Raw genomic sequence first — 25,057 nt, forward strand, 5'->3', positions numbered from 1 at the left:
TAGGAGTATATCATATTCAGGTATATAGGGCATTTAGTGACGACTACCTCTGGGAATGTTTGGGGTTAATAAAAAGTACTAGAGAATCATCAGACAACCTATGTAGGAGATTCTATAGGAATGAGAAGTGTACTAATTGGTTCTCTGATAGAGCAGCTGATGCATGGAACAGACTACCAAATTACATTAAAGCAAGTACTAGTTTAGATATTTTTAAGAACAGCCTGGATACTTATTATGGGAACAAGTGTTTTGGTGTATTGGCAAGCTAGAAGAGCATCACTGCCCATGTTTGAAATATTTGTATGTATGTATGCATGTACAGTGGATATAAAATGTGCACACCCCTGTTAAAATGCCACATTTTTGTGATATAAAAAAAGAGATCACAATAAATCATTTCAAAACTTTGCACACCTTTAATGTGACCTATAACCTGTGCAATTCGATTGAAAAACAAACAACTTTGTTAGGGGAAAAAATATAAAAAATAAAAAATTTACAATATGCTGGTTGCATAAGTGTGCACAGCCTTAAACTAATACTTTGTTGTCTGTGCATACCCTTAAACTAAAACTTTGTTGAAGCACCTTTTGATTTACTTACAGCATTCAGTCTTCTTGGGTATTGGGTACACACCTGCCATCAATTAAAGAGACTCTGATTAACCCTAAATAAAGTTCAGCTGTCCTAGTAAGATTTTCCTGACATTTACTCAGTTGCCTGCTACAGCAAAAGCCATGGTTCGCAGAGAGCTTACAAAGCATCAACGGGATCTCATTGTTGAAAGGTATCAGTCAGGAGAAGGGTACAAAAAAAATGTCCACAGCATTGGTTATACCATGGAACACAGTGAAGACAGTCATCAAAAGGTGGAGAAAATATGGGACAACAGTGACTTTGCAAAGAACTGGACATCCCTCCAAAATTGATGAAAAGACAAGACAAAAACTGGTCAGGGAGGCTGCTAAGAGACCTACAGCAACACTGAAGGAGCTGCAAGAATTTCTGGCAAGTACTGGTTGTGTACTACATGTGACAACAATCTCCCGTATTCTCCATATGTTTGGACTATGGGGTAGGGTTACAAGACGGAAGCATTTTCTTACACAGAAAAACATACAGGCCCAGCTAAAATTTGCAAAACAATACATCAAGTCTCCCAAAAGCATGTGGGAAAATGTGTTATAGTCTGATGAGACCAAGCTTGAACTTTTTGGCTGTAATTCCAAATGCTACTTTTGGCACAAAACATTTTGCGTCACCAAAAGAACACCATCACCATGGTGAAGCATGGTTGCGGCAGTGTCATGTTTTGGGGTTGCCTTTCTTCAGCTGGAACAGGGACTTTACTCAAGGTGGAGGGAATTATGAACAGTTCCAAATACCAGTCAATTTTGGCCCAAAACCTTTAGGTGTCTACTAGAAAGCTGAAGATGAAGAGGAAATTCACCTTTCAGCACAACAATGACCCCAAGCATACATCCAAATCAACAAAAGAATGTCCTCACCAGAAGAAAATTAAAGTTTTAGAATGGCCCAGCCAGAGGCCGGGCCTAAATCCAATAGAAAATCTGTGGGGTGACCTGAAGAGGGCTGTGCACAAGAGATGCTCTCGCAATCTGACAGATTTGGAGCACTTTTGCAAGGAAGAGTAGGCAAATTTTGCCAAGGTAAGATGTGCCATGCTGACAGACTCCTACCTAAGATGACTGAATGCTGTAATTAAATCAAAAGGTGCTTCAGCAAAGTATTAGTTTAAGGGTGTGCACATACAACAAAGTATTAGTTTAAGGGTGTGCACACTTATGCAACCAGTGTATTGTATGTTTTTTTATTTTTTACATCTTTCCCCTAACAGATTTGTTTATTTTTCAATTGAATTGTACAGATATTATAGGTCACATTAAAGGTGGGAAAAGTTTTGAAATTATTTACTGTGGTCTCATTTTTTTATATCGCAAAAACTGGCATTTTAACAGGGGTATGTACATTTTTATATCCACTGTATTTAAAAAGAGGGTTATGGAATAAATATTTAGGGTTTCTAGCCACTGATGTAGTAGATATTTTTACTAGTATTCCTAAAGCTGATGTGTTACAGATATTTAATGGGAGTATTTTATGCTGTGATTTTTTTGAGAATAAGTATATTATTTAATTAATGGATTTTATAGAATGGATTTTGGATAATAATTTTATATATTCTGATAGTGAAATTGATAAACAAATTCAGGGAGTTGCAATGGGTGCAGTTTGTAAAAACACGCTAGCTTAATTTTATACAGTTGGAAAAGAAAGTGTGTATTTCACTCTATATTTTATAGGTCTTGCAAGTTATATCTTAGGTTTCTGGATGATATTTTTAAGTTATGGAATGGCCCTAAGGATTTAATCAGTTTATTGATAATTGTGAATAATTCTACCAAGTTTTTGAAATTCACCTTTCATTTTAATGGATCTACTATTAACTGCTTAGACACCACTATTACTAGTATGAGTTTGGGTTTTGTTCCAGCATTTAAAGTAAATCAACCTTCAGTAATGCATATTTGCATTTTAAAAATGTTCACCCTTTCATTCACAAAAAAGTGTGGTGAAGGCACAGCATTAGGTTGACACATATGATTTACTGTAAGAAATGTTTAGTTGATGAAAGGGATAAAGTTGGCTAATATGTTTATTGATAGGGGCTTTACAAACAAATTGTTAAAAGATATTACCAATGAGGTTATAGAACAATGGGGAGTGCCTTATAAGCCCCATGTAGGTGCTTATACAATACTGGTTCCATTAAGTAATGGACAGAACATTGATCAAAAATATAATTTTGAGAGAGCAGTGGTGGTACACTATAATAAAGGTGCTGATATAATAAAACAAATTATTAATAAATACGGAATATCTTTGGAATGAATTCATCTTTTTTAACGAGTGGGGGGCAACAACACTGTTCTGTCTATAAAACATCAAATCATTTGAAGGTATTGTTTTCGTTAGACCAGGACTGCACTGTATTTATAAGTAGTAGTGGTACAAAAGGTATGGTTATTGTAACCAATGCCAGGATATTTTCAATAGGAAATGTATCAATTTGGGCTACTAAAATTAATTCAGAGGGATTAAACTACAGACTGGCAACTGTGGTACTGCAGGAGTGGTGTAATTGCAAAATGCTCTACTTATCCAGGTTTCTATATTGGTAAAATTAAACATTATTTTAGCAAAACAATATATGAACACCATTATGATATACAAAGGAAGTGGTTTGATTATGCATTATATAAATACTCGATGCACTGCACTACATTTAAAAAGTTTAATTTTGCCATTACTTAGAAAATTAATATCAATCGTAGAGGTGGTAGCTGGGAGAACAAGTTGCAATACAGGGAGTAGCATTGGTAATTAAAGCTTAAAACCATAAATTCCCCTGGTTTAAATGATAGTGTCACTCTTCTTCCAGTTCTTAAGATGAGGGTTATGAAACTATAAGTTTGTAGGTCAAAATTATGATTGACATTTGGTGCATCTCGTATATATTTTAACATATATATATATTTATGCATTTTATTGAATGTGTATATAGAAATTTATTCAGACATTTTTGATTGTTTATTTATATGTATGTATATATATATATATATATATATATATATATATATAGATATATATATATAGATATATATAACTATATATATATATATATAAAACTAGATACACATATATGTATGTGTGTATATATATATATATATATATATATATACATATATATATATGGGTCTACTTTGATTCACTGAAAACTCATTTCACTGAATTTCAATTCACCCTCAAAAAATCGATAAAAGCTCAAATCACTGAAAACTCATTTCGCTGAATCACATTTCACTGAATATAAGTACTGTTGGGAAAATAAAACACATAGGCCATTTTCCCCACTGGAGTGCGATCCTGGAGTTAGTACACATATATATATATATATATATATATATATATATATATATATATATATATATAGTTAGGAGTGGGGTGGGGGAGTAGCCCCCCACCTACTTAGCTTTTATATTTATGAATCTCATTTCACTGAAAGCTAACAATATAAAACTAAAAGTAGGTGGGGGCTACACCTCCCACATCCCCCAATGTAAGGGGCTGTGCTCCCCACACCCTCCCTAACTATATATACTAACTCCAGGACCGCACTACAGTGGAGAAAATGGCATATACGTTTTATTTACCCAACAGTACTTACATTCAGTGAAATGTGATTCAGTGAAATGAGTTTTCAGTAATTTAAGCTTTCAGCGATTTGGTGTGAGTGTTTTGAAATTCAGTGAAATTAATTTTCAGTGAATCAAAGCAGACATATATATATATATATATATATATATATATATATATATATATATATATATATCTATATATAAATATATATATATATATATCTATATATATATATATATATATATCTATATATATATATATATATATATATATAGATATATATATATATATATATATATATATATATATATATATATCTATATATATATATATATATATCTATATATATATATATATATATATCTATATATATATATATATATATATATATATATATATATATTACTGCCATGCATTGTTAGGCGAAGTCTTTTATTGCACTTTTATTTTATTGTATCTTTGTTATTTTCACTTAGCAACTGATGCCAATTTTCCAATTAATTAGTCTTGGCCAATGAACATGCATATTTAAATTTATTCAATTAATTATGCATAACTGTGTTACTTTATAAGCTAATATACAGTGGATGAATTTTGTTCTGATTAAGTTCTTGGTAATACATAGAGGACAAAAGCGCATACTTTTTTCATTTTAATCAAGTAAACTTTTAGTATATATGTTAAGATGTCATTCCTGAATACATTTGGTTTCCACACATTCCTAGTTTCATTTTTTGGCTATGTTGAGGTGTGTGTTCACTCTCTGCTTTTTTTCTATAGTATGAATTGTCCTTTGTAAAACTGGTTACTTCTAGCCAATTAAATATGACAGAAAATCCGCTATATTACATCAAAGTTTCAAAACTTTACATTGGAAGAGCATGCTCCTGGGGCCTGTAGAAATATTAAATGTTTACGCTACTCATGATTTCTAATGATATAATTACCTTGAACATGCCTGCAACTCCCCCCAATATTTCTTTTCCCCATCACAAGCAGTATTAAGATTAGTACCAGTATTTTTGTATTCTAGTCTCTGATTTCACAGGTAGTCTCCCAACTAACATTACTAATGTGTGCAGCACTAATACTTTCAGTAAACAGAACAAGTGTAACTGCTGACGGGCAACGTTTTCTAAAGCTTGGGGATGATAGCACAATGGTCCAGTTAGGCCCTGTTTATGTTTGCTGTATAATCTATGACTTTAGCTCTAACTGCTGTCTTGCCAGTCTACTCAAATTAATAAATAAACAAAAATATAGGTGCTAGATCAGAATTAGAAAAAAATGCCTAGACTATAATTTTGAGGACTGAGTAGTAGTTATACTGGAAAACTCTGGCTTTGAAATTGACTGTGTAAGTCATTCTTTAATGACACATCTTCAGTCTCATTAGGTCAAAAACACAGAGGTATTTTAGAATAGCCAAGTTTGATTTGTGGCATGAGTACTGAAAAAAAAAAGAGTTGTCTGTCTGAAATTTGACTCATTCACTTGACTGTAAATGTTAAGTTCACACACAAAATATTAATGAGCAATGGGTAAAAGTTGGCAAAATATTAAAAGATCTTGGGGTCCTTTACGAGGATTAATTTTCATTTCCTACCCAACTAGCTGCTATTGTCCATAAAACACCTGACACTACCCTCCTGGTCCTACATAAGGTAAAGAACTGTGCCAAAGAAGTAACTGTCCCTCATTATAAACCATAAACAACTCTACACTGTAACCTACTCAGACACTGTAAACTATTCACATACCATAACCTACTCACATACAGTAACCTAGTCACACACTGTAACCTACTCACGTACCGTAACCTACTCACACACCACAATCTACTAACACACCATAACTTACTCACCTACTTACACACCATAACCTACTCATATACAGTAACCTATTCACAGATGTAACCTACTCAAATATCACCAGGTATAGTTTGAAATCATAAAAACGTCCTCAAAAACAGAACTGAAGGGCTTTAAGACTTGTCTTAAAGTGAGAGACTACATCAATACTCTCACTTCTCTGTATCTTGGCACATTCGTAGAGGAGATTTGCGCCCAACATATAGAACATTGAGGTGACCCTTACTATTTGAAACACCTTTGCTTACAAATACACCTCCTACCATGGGTCTTGGCACAATAGGGCACTCAGTCTCAATAAAAATGAATATAAAACATAACATCAAACATGACAACTTCATATCTCAATGACTGCCATACCTATGAAATAACTCCCCCCAAAATTAAACTCAGTCCATCAATTAATACCCTCAAGGAGGAACTGATTGGCTAACTGATCACCTGCAAGTTCCAACATGGGATCCAGAGTATCAAGCTCTTCTATAATCAATACACTTTAAGCATTTTCGCAAAACCTTTGAACCGATGAACTAGACAGGGAAAGAATGAGTGGATGGTTTTGGCTCACCTAACCAGGAGGGGTGGGGTAGAAGGTGTTCCGGTCTATTGCAACACTGACTCCTTTGTGAAGTAGGCATACATGTGGGCCAGGGATGTATGCCTCAGTCTGACATGCTGACACAGACAGTAGTGTTTTGGGCATGCACATCAGCAAACTAGATGTCAGAATCTAGATAATTTCAAGAAAACCCTGCTGGCTGCCTGGATAACAGTGTCCTATAATCAGCTCTTGTTCCCCAAGGAAACAAACGAGTCAATCAATTACTGTATGGCTGATGTTCAACAATGGGAAGGAAAAGTGTATAAAGAAAATGTATTTAAACTTTGAACCAATCTGCTGGTGTAGGGACAAGTCAATACTCCGCATTACATCAGAATCAAGTTAGTTCAACGGGTATGTTACAAGACAGAGGGGTGACTAGGGGTAAATGAAGATTTGCCTGCTCACCTTTCCAGGTTAGTTCTGCTTAAAATCATTAGTGCAGACCGTGGACTTCTTGAGAGCAGCAATCTTGGGGGTGGAGGGGGGTTTAGTTGACAGGGTTATCACTTGTGTGTGTGAGCAATGCCCTACGCATATCCTACTGCATATAATACCTGCATCACCTTGAAACATAGTGAGGGACTGATATATTGAACCTGGCAGAGATGCACTTGCAAGAAATCCTAACTACCCACATGTATAAAAGCCATGCTTTCTTTGTCCCATAAGGGAAAACAGCTGGAAGCAATGCAGATGGTTGGGGAAAAAAAACAAACCATTTAAAATGCTTATGGCATTAAAATATTTCATTATATAGCCTATTGAGGAAACATTTGTACAAATATCAAAGTATGTAAAAAAACATCTCAAACACAAATGATGCAAGCTTATTCTGACAAATATTTCATCATACTTGAACAAGCATTACATTCCAAAGGCAAGATTTATTTTAGTGGCCAGCAAGGTAAATAAGTGATCTGCATGCAATACTCATCAAGACAATATATATATATATATATATAAAATTATTATTATTTTTATCATTATTATCTCCCCACCAGTACAAATGGATAACAGGCAATACAATACAATATAATACAATACAATACAATATAATACAATATAATACAATACAATACAATACAATATAATACAATATAATACAATATAATACAATACAATATTCATTGGAGCAGGAAAAGGAAGCATAGTTTAATAAGGCCAGGGACAATAAATATTCCTGAAAAAATAGACATGTATATATTTCAAATATCATGTTTATATAGTACCAGTTGTGGACACACACACACACACACACACACACACACACACATACACATTCTGAAATGTGCACATATGCATACATACTATACATACATATATATGTGTGTATATATATATATATATATATATATATATATATATGGGTCAACTTCATAACATTGAAAATTCATAACATTGAATTGCATAACACTGACACCAAAACAACTAAATCCCAAAACAATGAAAACTCAAAACATTGAAAACTCAGAACACTGAATGTGTGCTTCATAACATTGAAAACTACAATACATATGTAAATAACATCCTCTCCACCTATAACAACACCTAATGTATTTATTAAATATATTACTGGCAGGCATCTGAAATGTTCACAGACAACAAAGTTGCTATAATTTCCAGGTGAAGGGGCTTTTTGTTAATGAAAATGACTTACTGCTGTCAGTTTATCATTAATCAGTCTTTGTAGGACTAATACAAATTTGGATTTGTAAATCAAGTCTAAATACTTTACTGTCGTCACTCACTGTATAAAACAAAGCTGAAATAAATGTACTGTGGCTATTATTTGTTATTGCAATTAGATGCCTGAGGGTACACAGTCAGCAGAGTGGCTATAATTGCTATATGGGGGTGGAGGGATTATCTGTTGACGAAAATATCTTACCCTTTTAAAAAGTCAATTTCTTCAACAGATACCATCATTAGTCAGTCATTAATCCAACTGTGTTGGACTACTGAGCTACTGTATGAAGTTATGTTGGAATGCTTTAACTCTAGCTACTATGTGTTTGTGTGAAACAAATGTAAAATATGTTACTATATCCATTTTTTATTATTTACCATGCTCAGATATCTGAAGTGCACACAGTCAGCTCTGTAATTATAACTGCTTATCATGAGAGCTGCTTGGACATGTAATACTACTTCTGCTGCCATGGTCAAGTTAAAAAGTCATTAGTCTAGCAACTGCAGAAGAAAGTGTGCATTTATGTAAAGCAAGTTGATGTGTACACAATCAATGTACTTTGTAAACTGATGGATTATAATGGCAACCGTCTGAATTGTCTTTTATGGCTGATATGTTCTGAAATGAGCAGTTTTGTTATTATTGATTATAAATATTGTTCACTTCTTGCTGGAAAAAAATGTTCACTATTACAGTTTAAAAGCAGAGTCAAACAAATGTTACTTTACAAAATAATAAGTATTCAAGATTAAACATCCAAAATGCACACAAACAAATTTTGCTCTACTAAACAATAAATACAATTTAAAACAATTTGATAGATAAGTATGCATTTAAAATAATCAGAAAAATTAAGGGAATATAACAAGAATATTTTTGCATGATCCTTTAAAAAAAGTGTGTGTCAGAGGGATTCCACGTTTTTTACAACCACCCATGGCTGAGGGTACACTTAATTCATGACTGCACATTGAAGACAGAGCAAGAAGGACAATTCTACAGCTAGTAGGAGTCCCAGAGAAGTTGGAAAGCCAGTACTGTATGCTGTTTCTGAGGCAGCACTTAGCTAAATGGATTGAGTTGCCTGAGAGCACAAGTAAAATAGAGTAGGCACACAAGTTCTACATGTGGGAACAACAGTGAAAACTCCACCAAAAGTGCATTTTGTTGGAGACAGAATCTTGGGCATTGAAAAAGCAAATACGGAAAGTCATTTGCAACTGCAAATGCAACTGCATAAGATGTGCACAAATAGACACCATCTCATACATGCTAAAAAGGGTTATTCCACAGTAACCACACAACATATAGCTTAATTTGCTGCTGTTAGGAGGTAACAAAAAATCAAAAGAATCCATTATCAATTGTTTTAGCCAGCATATGTTGAGATTTTTCTGCCTTAAGGTGCCAAAAAGTTTAGGGACCTACAGAAAGGTTTTGTGTAAGTCCAAGAGAAATCTTCTGTTATAGGGAGACAGCTCAGAAAGAACAGCTGATTCTGGACAGTGAGAGGTCTGTTTGAGATAGTATGGAAAACATAAAAGGAAATGCATCAGTGAGTCTGAATTCATTCACAGTCTTAGGCAGAATGTGGCACTGTGAGATAAAATGACAGTGAAGGCATCTAACTGGCTTTTACACAGCCTACTGTGTATTTAATGTTAAGGCCAATTCTTTACTTTTATGGAGTAAGGCTGTACTTTTGTTTCCTTGGAGTTTATTAGCTCCACTACTTCTGAATAAAGAATTAAGAATGTTATCTAGCAAGTAGCTTAAAGGGTGGATGGATATCTGCCACCCCACACCAATGAAGACCATCTGGTCTCTTGCTTTAGAGTCACTTGATGAGGAATATCCAATGAAAATGAGGCTTAAATTAAACTTAATTTCAAAGTGAGAAGAAATGGGTAGTTCTTTCAGCAGTTTCCATGATGACTGTTTCCATATAAAAAAACAAAAAATATTGTTTTATGGACGTGTACTAGTTAACATTATATGCAGTCATATCATAAATGTTTAAAGTGATATACCTTATATTAAGTGAAAGCATAGCTCTCAACCTTTTACCTCCAAAATTAGAGGCAAAGAAACTATAACTGGAAAAAGGTCTCAAATAATGGATATCATTTAAACACTGGTACTATTAACTTAGAAATTTGAGAGAAAAAGAGGATGTGACTTAACATGCATTTTCTGAAGTATAATAAGCATGTAACTGTAATTAATATCAGTATTTGCTGAGTGTAAACCATGAACTTTTCATTAAGAAAATCCAAGTGTAGAAGGAATAGAGTAAAGGTTTAAGACACAAATAGGGACAGTTGACAAGTACAGAAAGGGAACAGTGAGTCACGAAACACTGAAAACTGAAATGTGAGAAAGGGAACTACTTTTGTTACTAGATCGCAGGAATAACTTTTAAGATTTGATGACTTTCTCTGCCTCCAAGTTGGAAAATTTATAATACATATGCTAGACATAAGTAGAATTTTATGGAGTAAATAGTTCTTTGACAACCTAAGTCTGTAATACTAGTTTAAGCTGTTCAAATAATGAATGACAATGGAATTGGGCTGGGAGATGTGGAAAACTGTGACTGCCCTGGCCACTGCTATTTGGGTGGTACTAGCATGGTCATTGTGCTGCCTACAGACTAGTTCTGTTTAAGAAGCTTAATTCTAGGATCATTTCTTGTCCTTGGAAGTCAAGAATGTGGGATGTTTTATACATGACATTAAGTTGTATTATAAAACTCATGCTGTGTATATAGTTACAAAGCTTTCTGCTTACTGGTGTGAATAGTTGTGTTTTTACTACAGTTTGATGCTCAAAACGTTGTCAGGTTGTTTTAATTCTACAAAATTCTCAAGTTGTAAGATAATTTATTAAGATCTTTATATAACAGCCAGTCTAGTAGACTTTAAAGATGAAAGTCTTGTGATATGAGGGAGAATGCATAGTTCTGGTACATAAACAACTAGCTTACAGCAATGCAATGGATAGTGCAAATAGATAATTAAAGTCATAAGTATGAGATTTTTGGACTTAGAATGCCAACAGTTAAGCCACCCAGTTAAGAGAAGTAGGGCTTCTCACTGCATTAGGCATACTCGGTCAGAGCTATTTGAATTATTCAATATGTATTTATAAGCCCAAGTAATCAAACCTGCTGATGGACATAATGAGATAGAGAAGTCATCCCTTCATACCAGGTAAGGTAAGAAAAAGAGTTATTATTATACTGTTCTCTGGGACCTGCAATTTATAACAAAGGATACTGTGGCTGGCTTATAGGTCTGATATGCTTACAATAAATGAGAGATTTATGGGCTAAAACGTACAATATTTTATATGTATTTGTTCCCTGCTTTTACACAAAAGGAATTTAGAAAGTCAGTGGCTTCTCTACTGGTATATCAAATTGGTAAGAGGAGTTAACATTGTGTATGGGTTACTGGAACAAAGTGATGAGTATGACAGAGGTAAGCGATTGATCTAGGTTGCCCATGGCACCAAGGGTCAGAAGGTATGTTGCATAACATTTCTGCATGCCTTTTGCCCCATGTCTGCTGACTGCCAAGCCTTCCCCAACTCCTGAGCAAATATCCTCCAGGTAACCATAGGGGTTGTTGTGTCCTACCCACCAAGTGAACACAGGCTGCTTAAGTCATAGTCAGTGCTTTATCTGTCTACACCAACAAAGGTGGCTTATGCTGCATATTAAAAAAACAGTATTAGTTGTTTGTCAAGCATGTTGTCCAATAATATTGGCTGTATCTTTTATTTTGGAAGATATTAAGACATTAAACATTATCTAGAATTCACATGATGTTTATTAGTGTTTAACATCAACATTTACCCACTAAGTGGTGCACCCATCATGTAGCTGTTTCTGATAATGGTCTAATGGAGTTAGATGTTTCGTCATTATTTAGGCGAATCCTAGGCAAGCACTGAAGGTTCACTACTCATTATTTAGAGCAACACAATATCTATAAGTGGTATAAGGAATTGCTTCAATCCAAGCAAGAGTCAAAAGAAGGGAAAGGTAGAATTTAAATAAGGCATAGGACAAGTTTAAAAGGTGAAAATATATACAATAACATTTTACTAGACAATTTAAAAAAAAAAGATTAAACTGCCTGAGTTGAATATACTGGAAAGCAATATACTTCAGTCTGATAAGCAGCATAAACAAAAGGGTACTTACGTATTATCACAACCATATTTTGCCGGTGGCATAGTTTATAATTTTTTCCGCGAAACTATGTATGTTTATGGAAGAAGGGTAATGTATAGTGTTAAACAGTATTGGGTCACATTCTTTGACACATACAAACAGGAATAAAGGCAATTTTGCTCTTTGCAGGTAGCATCCTTGGCCGAAATAGACACATGACTGCTGCTTTACAGTAGTAGTTAATGTCACGACTCATCAAAGCGAACACATTCTCCAGAAGAGAACCGTTGCCTTTCAAAACATGTTCAATGTGTTACTTAGCAGTCCTTACAGTCAAGTTTCATTGTCATGATTTCTACCGACTAACAGTCACTGCATATATTCATCAGTGACTTTCCTTTCATGAAATCTGAATCCGAGATGCATGACTTTTGATGCAGTCTAGCAGTGTGAATGAACGGTATACTGCTTACAGTCACAATGCAGAAAATGTCATGTGTTTGCGTTACTGCAAGTGTTGTGTGTTCAGCTTTTGGCATACTTTCTTTGCTGTATGAACTTGGGTCCCCAATCTGAATAGTAAGCATTTGCCAAAAAGTTCCCCCCAAAAGGGCAGTCATTCTTTACCACACTGACAAGCAGCAGGTATCTTGATCGCTGTAACGATGAACTGACGTCGGAAAAGGATGTTACCCGCAAAGAGGGTTTTTCCTGTTATTCCTCTACTAAGCCCATTAACCATATGCCAGAAGAGTACTTAACACTTTACCCAACCATTGTACAGTTAACTGAGACAGTTTGACTGAAAGCTGACGAATTACCGCATGTCCCAAATCTGGTTGTGATAATACGTAAGTACCAACAAAAGATATAGGGTCTGATAAAGGAAACAAGAGAAATTTTTAGATAGAAAAGCAGAAGGAGGGAAAACTGTTTGGCTGCTCAACTGTAGCAGCAAATTGTATAGCATATTATTCCAGTTATGTGGTCTCTTTTAACAGGGCATAGGGCAGGTTCCCTGAGGACACATCGGATATAGTTAATTATATAAGATTATATTCTGCTGAGTTGGAATAGAATGACAAACAAAGAAGCCTGGGACACCTTGCTGTCTCAAAAGAAACAATAAATCAAGCTGCTGTTTTAATAACTTGGTTTATTATTCCAGATATATGGTTTATGATCAAAAGGCACCTTCCAGTAAATCCCTCAGTTCCCATGACTATTGCTAAATTTTGTAAACAATCTGGACTCATGGAGACAGATGATAATTATGGTGATACCAAAGGAAAGGGAGGACATAGAACTCTGTCATCCTTCTACAAACCCACTTCTGTATTTAAAATGTCTATAAGGCATTTATATTTTTGCTTTTAAGTTTTGTTTTATTTATTTTCATTTTTATTTATTTACATTCTGTTGACCAGGTTAGTCCCACTAGGCTAGTGACCTCTTTCAGGGGAGACCCAAGTTGGTATTTTTATACTAAGGGAAATTTGGCTGGGGCATTGGAGAACTTCCCCTACTCTTTTCTATAAGTGCTACCACCAACTTAGGCAGATGGGGCCTCGGTTCTGAAGTATGGGCCAGCATACCTGGGAGACTCAGGAGTGCAGCATCCCCCTTGTGCTACAATGCAGTGTCAGTACTGGAAATTAATCCATGCACCTGGGGTGGGAATAGAACTCAGTCTTCTAATCTTCCAGCACCAACAGCAAGTGTGCTACTTGTTGCACCAGTGGTTACAAAAAAAATATTCTACAGTCAACAGATTTGGATCAGTGTATCTTTGGGAGGGGGTAACAGATGCTTGATAATATAGTAAAAATCTCAATGACTGTCAAAAAATACACAAGAACTGGTGGACTGGGTGGTCTTTATTAGCCTTGACATGGAAAAAGCATTTGATAGAATGAAGCAGCCTTACCTCCAGCAAGTGTTATTAAATTTTGGGATTCCAGAGAAGCTTGTTATGCCAAGTTCTGAAATTTATCATTGTTTGATATTAAGGATTAATGCTCTTTTTGGTTTCTTTCAGCCATTTCTGCTGATATGGGGTGTGACAAAGGTACCATCCACTCCTAGTTTTGTTTGCATTTTGTATTCATCAGTTTGAAGAAGCTATAAGACATTCTGCACTAAAGTTTCAAGACGGGGGTTGGAATCTCATGTTATGCAGATGATAAACTGACAAAGTTACCTGAGCCACAGCCTGATAATGATATGATGCCTAGATAAAACCATAAATTAGGGTACAAGACAAAGGGGAAAATGAGGGCAATACCAATAAAATATGTTTCTTAGCCTCCTGCAATACACACACACACACACACACACACACACACACACACACACACACACACACACACACACATATATATATTTCATCCTTTTTTCATTGGGCTGACTTCCCATTTGGTTCATCACTGAGCTGTAAATCAATAAGTAATAACTGAAACACCCTCTTGCTTTATGATTTCCAGTCCTTCATAGTGAATCATACCCATGCTGCAGTGTAAATATCATAAAAGAGTTTATATGTGATGGGATGAAACCCAATGTATCTTGTGGTGACTCAGGAATAGTAAGAAAATGGGGGGGGGTATTAGTGAACTAGGCCGTAAGCTATATTAGTTTAGCAACCTAATGAAGGCAACTGAATATAATGCTAAGGGGAAATCAATAATTTGATCCATGAAAGAAGATCAGCGTTCTGTAGTCGCAGTTGTTTTCTTCTAAGGAAGGTATTATTAGGAAGGAGGTGAGGCTAAAAGTTTGAAGAGGAGGAGAGGATAGACAGCTGGAAGAAATTCAGGGTGAATGGCAGCAACAATGGGAAGCTGTGAAGAGGGAGTATTAACTGAGGAATATATGGAGGATTGAGTAGGAAGAGTTATTGCCATTGTAAAGAAGTTAAACATCTTTAATTTGGCCTCAGACATTAAAGAGAAATAGCAGACTTGGAGTTTGTGACTGGGGAGATCAATTTTAACACTAACAATTTAATAATAAAGCCAATTAAGATCTAAAAAGGTTAAAAACAAAAGCTGCTATAAAACTAAGTTATTCGGTATGAAAACTTTGAAGATCAGATGGTAATATGTTGTTTTCTTTTTTTTATTGATATGATACCAAGTCATGTAGTTTCAAAATACTCACATGGAAGTGTGCATATAGATATTTTTGTACTCCATCACAAGTACACCATAAACACCTACAAGGATCAGACTTTTGAAGGAAGTCTGGTGGTACACATCAAGAGGTGCTTGGGAGCACATGTTTTGGAGTTGTCAGATTCTCACAGAATTTAAGGAACAAGTGCAGCAAAACCTGTATAAACTTTTTTTTTCCACAGACAATAGTGCAAATCAGATTGCTCTTTTTGTTTGGTTGGGACAACATTATAATCCGAGTCCAAATTAAGAAAAAGAGGTCTTTTAGTTATTATTACAGTTTCTATGAAAGCTATCACTAGAAAATAAGAAGGCAAAACATCAGCAAATACACAAGATATTATTACTATAATAAGACTGGAACTAGAGGAGGGGAGGCTGAATCAGGGAAAGCATGACAAAGATGTAATAGGAAATGGCTACTCTGTTTTAAATATTTGGCCTTGGATGCATGAAGCATCCTGTGCTACTTTGGGTGCAGTAATCTGGTAATATATTATTCTGGGTTTATTATTTTACATAGAATTTATATTCTGGGTTTATTATTTTACATAGAATTTACATATTTTACATAGAACCAGTAAAGGAGTAACTAAATTATGCTGTTTTTTATTTACTCAAGTTTCAAGGTAATTCTGCATTTTCTGGCAACTTCAATGCTAATTGTTTGCTGAATTTAACGTTTTTTTCTGCTGCATAATAAAGTGTTTAATCTAAAAAATAACAAAAATAATGTATTGTGATATTTCAGTATGTACATATGTGTTTATTCTTCACACTAAATACTTGGACTTTTTGTTATCTTTGTAAGATACATAACATACACATTAAGCCTCTGCACTACCACAATATTTTAATTTTTGTTGACCATGTTGCGCTGAAACCACTGATTTCGCCTTCAGAAACAGTCATTACATTTTTACCACATGTGAAGACTTTTTTCTTGGTGAAATCTCATTGAAACCAAAAATCATGCTGGTAGAAATAACAGTGATGGCAGTGCAGTTATACAATGACATTAATTTCTCCAGGACTGCACATCCTTTACAATGTTGAGTTTCAGGGATGGCGGTGCAATTATACAATGACATTAATTTCTCCAGGACTGCACATCTTTTACAATGCTGAGTTTTAGTGGCACAGAATTTTATTTAAATAGAGCAAAATGTTGTGCAGAATTAAAAACCTGTATTGCTTTATACATGACTTGATCTGCAATGATGTTGTTAATATCTTAAAATGAGTATGTCGTACAAAAACAAAAAGCAACATCTAACGTGGCTTTGACAAATTATATTGTAGAGACAAGCATTATCATGTCAGTCTATAAACACAATATGCTATGCTATGCCATACAAAATGTGTTACTAGATATAAAGTCCATAAGGCTATCGAGTACCTTCTATAATACAAGTAAGCCCCTACAGCTGTCCATACTCTCTCAACCTCACTACTTCAGAGTCTTCTTGGGGCCTTCTGAAGTGTAACAACTCGCCATTCAATTTTAAGATATTCCAGTTTCTCAGCAAAACTTTATTACAGAGGAACTTCCTAATACCTAATTTAGACATCATTTCTTCACTTGTTAGTCATGTTCATGCATCACTTTCTTCTTTCTTTTCTTTTGTTTTTCTCCTTAATATCAGTCACTTCAAAAAACCCTACAAGTCCAAATCTTGCCTTTGTCCCTTCTGTTAACCATGTTTAACATATGTGGCCTTTCCAGCCTAGGCCCTATACCACATTAATCAGCTTCGCAAACCTCCACTGCATGCCTTTAACAAACTATCATCTTTTTTTCAAATGCAGTCTCGGGAAATGAAATTTCTGCCACAAATCTGACAATACTACAGATCTGTATAAAATACATCAGGCATTTACAACCTGATTCAGCTGCAGGGCTAGCCATCCACTGGTGTGATCTTTGGCTCTAGGCGATTGTCACTGCTGAAGTGTCAACCCAACTGCAGGTGCAAAAAATGAGACAAATGGGCTGTGGGTGGATGGATGGATGGATGGATGGATGGATGGATGGATGGATGGATACATAGATAGATAGATAGATAGATAGATAGATTTACAACCTGACACCAGCTCTGCAACATACTTCAAAGCTCCTTTAATCTTTCAACCACTGTTTTCATAAATTATAACTTTAAGGTCCTTAGCCTCCGCTATCAATTCAAATATACCCCACCCAAACTACATTATCTCTACATTCTGTTTTTTCTGAAGTGTGGCACCTCATTCTTACATTTAAACTACTCTTCTTCAGAGCACTGCCACAGTTTTTCCAGATCCTCAAGTACTTACTACATTTCATTGCTGACACTTCATAATAATAAAAATATTAATAGTCCCCTAAATGTGTCTCTCAAAACAAAGTGTGTGTGTGTGTCTTTCGGCTTTTCCTGGTTAGGGGTCGCCACAGCGGAACTCCGGTCCGCTAATGATTGGCAGTAGATTTTTACGTGCCGAGTTGCCAGCTCTGATGCACAACCTTCAACAAAGGTACGCCCATTCAAGCATGTCTCCACGCAGAAGACGCTCCATCTGAGAATCGAACCGGACAGCGTCTTACTGTGAGGCGACAACGCTACAGCAGCAACACCACCACAGTTCTCTCAAAACAAAGTGTTATCTAATAATCATTTACTAGTATTTACATTGCTCCAATTTACAAGTAAGGAAATACTATGCAGGGTATCTCTTGGTGCTTTCCTTAATAATAACTATTTTTTTTAAATATTAAAATTGCTTATGTGATTAAAATGAATAAGAAACTAAACAAATTATACACTAACAAAACATTTCTCAAAGGCAAGGCAAACCTAGCTACTGCAATGACATACTTACTCCCTACTTTAACATACTCTGTTCATCTCTATTTGTCATCTCTCCAATACCAAATGGAACAAGCCTACAACAGAATATTTGGACTCATTGCATGCTATCACAGGAGAACCCATGACTGCCAATCAGTATGTGCCATACAATGAATGGAATTTATGGTAATTCCCTTATGCCTTACACACAAACTTTTGTATTCACCCAAATCTCCTTCCTGATCTCAGACCATTGTTTGAAGGAACTGTCCTAAAAACCACTGAAACTAAACAGTGCTTCTTTCTTCTGTTTCAAAGACTAGCAACAGACAAGATGGCTCGAGATTTGCAATTAACCCTTGCAAATGATGAAACAAGCTCCCTTTCACGTGTAAGGTGCCTCCTGAACAAAATTAATTGAAGTCCTCATTTATGGAGTATTTTTAATGCATCCTACAACTGCGGTATATAATTTAACTTCTGCCATTCCCTGTCCACACTTATCCCACAGGAACTGATGGTATATCAGGTACTTTTAATTCTACTTTGTGAATAGATATACTGTGTTCATATTCTCTAAAACATTTTCTGATATGACTATTATTGAATTAACTTTTACTTCTGCATTAGAATTAACTTTACTGTTATAATTTCCTAATGTGTATTTTATCAATTCTACAATTACAACTTCCTAGACTTAGTTATTTCGAGATTTCTTCCCAGGACTACACTGAAAATGTACTTATTCGATGGACATTTATAGTTAATAAATGTAAATAAATAAAAAAGCAGGTAAATAAACAACCCAAAAACTATACAAACAGCATGTAAGTGATAACAAAGCAGTTTCAATCTAGCTATTAACTGACTTAAGGCATTTCTACAAGCTCTTCAGATAAATGCATACAAATGTAGTCCTAAACAAAGAGATAGGCTACTGCTTAAGAAAACAAAGTAATGCACATTAGAAAGCTATGCTAAAGTATTGTCAGCAAAACCAAAATGCAATGCAGCTAAAGAAAGATGCATCATCATTTTATACTTTTCTCTGTTTTTGTTAACAACACAATTTTTTTAAATAATGTTATCTAAGGTGCTTTATTAAATGGCCTGTTTCCAGAAATCATATGTTGATATATTCACTTAGCAGTGGAACGCTTGTATCTCATGGTATGGTAATCAACAGAATGGCTACATAGTGTCCTGCAAATGCTTTGCTGTAACGAATTCTGTATGTAGTCGTTAGGTGTTTGCACAGTGTCTGCTTATTTCAAAGAATAATGATAAAATGCTCAATACACACTGGCTATATCATAAAAGATTGAAAAACAGCACAGGCTACATACCTTTAACACATTCCTCATAACAATACTGCAACAACAACACATTCTTCATAACAATACTGCAACAACAACACATTCCTCATAACAATACTGCAACAACAAAGGCATTTTGTATGATACAGTTATCTATCAGATGGATTATGATATTCACCATGCTGTACAAGCAGTACATCTTTTGTAACTTACAAACATGTTTATAGCTGCAAAAGTTTAAAAATAAATAAATAAATCATTACATAATGATTTTTATAGCCATGAATTTAAATGTCTCCATTAGGCGCCCTATTCAACCAAAGCCTGAGTACCAGTTTTGTTCCAGCTGAGTGGAGGACAGCCATTGTCACCCCTTTACACAATGGTGGAGCGTCCACTGATCTGGGAAATTACAGCCTAACTAGCCTGATCGGCAAGGTCATGGAACGGATTATGATGGACCTCATTAACAAGGACATTGGCAACCTCCAAACACTCGAGCCCACACAGTTTGGTTTTGTCAAGGGAGGTCATGTCTGTTAAATTTGGTTGACTTTTTTGAGACAGTCACCAAAGCCATGGGTGAGGGGAAGATGGTGCACACCACTTTGACCTGGCCAAAGCGTTTAACACTATTCCCCACTCGGGCATAATAGATAAACTCTCTCAACTAGGCATCAATCCATATGTTACCAGATGGGTAGCCAACTGGCTCACTGATAGAACCCACCTAGTCAAAATAGGGAAAGCCACCTCAAGCAGTAGATCCATATTGAGTTGGCATACCCTAGGGTTCGGTCTTGGGGCCTCTGTTACTTGGGATATACTTTTCTGAGGTACAGCCCAAAACCAGTGGGCTCTGGCTGACCAAGTTTGCAAATGACTGCAAGTTGGGAGCTGTCATCAATTCCCTTAGTGACGTGGACATCCTCCAAGAGGGTCTCACCCAAACAAATGACTGGTGCCACAAACATGGCCTCAAGCTGAATAGAAAAAAAAATGCAACATCAGCCCTTTGGGGAGAGAGATGTCCCCACAAATTATCACATTAATAACAATGTTCTAAGCATGCAGTCAGTCGTGAAGGATTTGGGCACCCAGATTGATAGCAGCCTGACTTCTGACCACCATGTTGCTTCCATTGTACGGAAAGCTTTCTACATGGCCCACCTCATAAGTAAGGGATCTCATCCAAGAGCAAGGAGGTCATAACATCCCCGTATTCTTCCCTTATAAGGGCCATTATTGAGTACAATGCTCCATTCAGCATGTACCTCGCAAAGCACATGCAGCAGCTGGAGAGACGACAGAGGTTCCTCACCAGGATAATCCAGGGCCTCAAAAATCTACCATACACAGATAGGCTAAAAGCCTTAGCCTTCTACTCTGTTTCATAGACTCCTCAGAGGTGACCTCTGTCTGGCATACAAGGCGATCTCGGACCTCGCCTTGATGAGACCGCTGCATATCCACAAGTCAAGCTCCACTCGAGTAACCCACACACGTGGCCTCAACCTGGTCTGTGACATCAATAGGAGTTGCTGACGGGACAGATTTGTATCCCAGAGACTCCCCCATCTACGGAACAGACTCCCTCTCCACGTCAAGCAGAGTACCCTTTACCCCTTTTTAAGTGCAATCTGGATAACTGGATGGGAAATTGAAAATACATCCCTGGGATTCCACCCGTGTTCCTGCTGGACAGGGGCATCAGATGCTGATTTGTCCATGCGTGGGCTAAACTCTTGGCTAGGCTTATAAGAGCCTCAGGGCCAATAACCTAGTAACTTCCTATGATCCTATGATCTTCTTGTGCAAGGCTTTTCCAGATTACAGCCAGAATGAATAACAAAGTGAGTAATCACAAGCTTGTAGGATGTCTACTATGTTGAATACAGTCACTTTTGGGGTCTGATGTTAACTACAAAACAGCAAGGAAACACTGTATCACAGCAATCTGTACCCGCAACATTAAGGCAACTAATCAACAGATTTCTTATGTCAATTTCAAACATATTTTCCTGTCATTTTCGTTGGACTACTGTGCAGTTGCAATGGAGAACTGTATAATTATACAGGAATTTACTGACTTTTCATGTGGTAAACTCCGTCAGATATGTCTTGGATACTACAAGTGATACAGGTGAATCCCCAATTACCAATGCCCTTTTCAGACACATTCTTTAATAGAACACCTTTTTTAGAAGCCAGTATTATACCTTGCTGAAATGTGTACTTAGCACACCCTACCATATTCTGTAGTTCTCTGTACACTAAAGTGATTATTACAATCTTTAACTAGCCAGCTTCCATCAACATGACACCTTAGATCACAAGGAAGTGAAAATGCAGAAATGCAGATGAGGACACGAAATCTATATGACTTCAGTTTATAGCCCATATTACTCTGTTGCACCATATCCTGTTAGAGCAGAGAACTAAGGCTATGATGAACTGTTAAGCTGCTTCCTGTAGTCCTGGATTTCATTCCTCTCAGCCTTCCTTTGCTTACTGGATACTCAGAGCATACCACTTAACTTGACATTGCTATGAAGCAATTAGGAAACTAGGCTAGGCTCCTCAATGACCTTCTGGACCTCATGCTTACCTATGGACCTGTGCTTGTTCTTAATATAAGAAAAACTGTCATAAAATTGCTTGCATTATTTAACAGTGCAGTTCTTTGTTATGTTTACTTATTAGTCCATTCTTAAAAAAGTTATGGCACACTAGGCATTACTATCTGCTTCCTAGGATAAACTTAGTGTTGTTCAATCTGGTTAAGTGACTTATGTAGAGATGTGAAGTGTGAATGGTTATCACTTTTTCTGATACCCAGTTTGGGAAATTTCTTCTTTTAATGTGCACATTACATGTTCATCTAATGAAAAGGGAATTATTTTACATCATTACTATTTTGATATTTGGACCACCCTAACTGAGAAAGGACATATGGGATTACCTTGCACGAGAGCTCCAGGTATGCAGGATTCAGTTAGTTCTCAGATCATTACTTTAAGTTGAAATCAATACTTTCTTTCAGTCTGTAAAGAATGACAATTACCTCTCAACTGTCCCTGATTTTGACTCAAATTGTAACTTTGTCCCTCTTAATTCCTCTTAACACTGCTGCCTTTTGAACAAAAGGTGGGGGATTATACTTAATAAATAATGACAATAATTAAGAGCTGATTACTTATTTTACTTCAGGAAACGTATATCAATTCACATTCTGAAATTATGTTAATGTCTCAAGTTAATAGAACTAGTATTTTAAAAGCGTCCCTGATTTTTTCTGGATTTGTCCCTGGTTCTCTTGAGATTTGTCCCTGATTGGTTGAGCCCTATATGTTTTCCCTAAAATATTAAAGTAGAAAATAAAAGAGAGGTAGGAAATCAGCTTGTGTAGACTGCAACACTAAAATACACTTGCTGTTGTAATAGCAACAAGAAAGTAACACCTACAACACTGGGTTAAGCAGCCTAGACCTAACAGAATAATTCAGCAGAAACCTTGCTATCATAATTCTAAGTCGTCCTACAGCCAACAAATCAACTTTTTCATATGAGTGCTTGTTTTCTTTCAGAAGATCATAAAATAGCTTCCACTTACTCGTGAAAACAGATAATGTTTTCAGCATTAAAAGATCGGACTGGAGCATTGCTTGTTAAATATGGATGGCTAATACGTCCCCATATGTAAAAAAGGCAACCTCAGCAGGCCTAGACATTATGCTTTTATTATACTGAATATGATTACGAAGGCACATCGAAAAGGCAGTTGCACATTTTAGCACGGCAAGCGAGAGACAATTAAAAACGAATATGTTAAAATAGTCAAAAGGCGAACATAAAACTATGCGATACGTAATACATAAACGCAGCTATCTAGTTCGTTAAATAATTATAGAGGAAAAAGGTAGATAACTCTTGCTGAAAATGACTTCACTAAAGTGGGCAAAAGCATTCACAGAATTAATTAGATAAAAAAGCAACACTATTCTAATCTGAAAAGCTGTACTTCCCAAAAGACGTAGGTTTTGCTATGACAGTGCATGTTTGACCATCATTATCGAAAACCTGTAGCCTGACATATGTCACTGTCTCCAAACTTGGGAATCCCAAGTTATTGCCAAATGACAAGGACAGTTTGTTTTCAGTAAAAGAGCGCCCACGTTCTTCAATCACTCAATTTGTCATATAAACAAAAGCAATCAATTTCTCCGAAGTATAAATATGGGATCTCAGGAGTACGAGTAGCATGCCAGTCAACCACTTATCTAACCGCTGATTAAAGTATACCAACCGGCAACCTGAAAACAAACTATATGAAATGTCGATTTTATGTACAGGAAAGAACAACTTACTTACCAGATGCCAACAGAAGACAAGCGCTGAGAAGCAGATGCTTCAAGAGCTGCATTGTAATAAATATGTTTTCTCTACTTTACTCTCCAGTTTAACGTAAAATCCCTTTACTAACTTCTGTCTATTTCGCCCTTAATTTCTACAAATACTTCTAATTATAAACGGAAGGTGCCAGTCATCAGGCTCAGAAACTAACGAACGTATGCCACTAATGCCCACAGCCGTCCAGGCAGCAGTGGTGAGTTACTCGGTAGTTGGAAGCAGTTGATAACACTAAAGTATAACAAGACCGGTCATCGCTGTTTAAACATCGCACTTGCTGCGTACCCACAACAAACCAGCCCGCCCCTGCAGTCGGAAAGAAGGATAGCAGGGAGCGGGACTTAATTGTATCCGCCCCTAGGACAGGCCGCCTGTCAGTGCTGTCACTTGTCACGTTGGGGAACTGGAAAGCAACCCAGAGGAATATTGTAACGTGAAACGAAACCCGAATCGAAAAGTGTAACCCAGGGGAATAGTGTGACGTGAAATCCGAATCTAAAAGTCCACTTCGCTTGTCTGAGCTGAGCGAAGGCGAATCAAATGACACCTTTACTGACAGCAAGCAGATGACATCATGGTGTGTAAAAGAGCAAACTACACGTGGTTCTTATCCACATTAGTGGTGCAACAAAAAACAGATAACAATTCAAGGCAGGTGTAACATAGATCATATTACAAGAGAAACGGTGACTGCATACATGTCACCTATTCCATTTCCAAATTTTCTGGGATAAAATTTGTAAACAGTGAGAGAATGGGTGAAT

At 36.1% G+C, this 25,057-nt stretch overlaps 1 protein-coding gene across 1 annotated transcript in view; it reads right to left on the reverse strand.

The window, feature by feature from the left end:
* The window catches only part of PARM1 (prostate androgen-regulated mucin-like protein 1), a 308,303-nt gene extending 283,606 nt beyond the window's left edge, over nucleotides 1-24,697 (reverse strand). The window contains exon 1 of the mRNA XM_044061116.1: nucleotides 24,255-24,697. Coding sequence (XP_043917051.1) covers nucleotides 24,255-24,306 — 52 coding nt within the window. The 5' untranslated portion in view covers nucleotides 24,307-24,697. The remainder of the gene's footprint in view (nucleotides 1-24,254) is intronic.
* Nucleotides 24,698-25,057: the final 360 nt, after the last annotated feature.

This window comes from Protopterus annectens, chromosome 2.part0, assembly GCF_019279795.1.
Source record: "Protopterus annectens isolate FY-2018-M chromosome 2.part0, PAN1.0, whole genome shotgun sequence".
Taxonomy (NCBI): Eukaryota; Metazoa; Chordata; order Ceratodontiformes; family Protopteridae; genus Protopterus; species Protopterus annectens.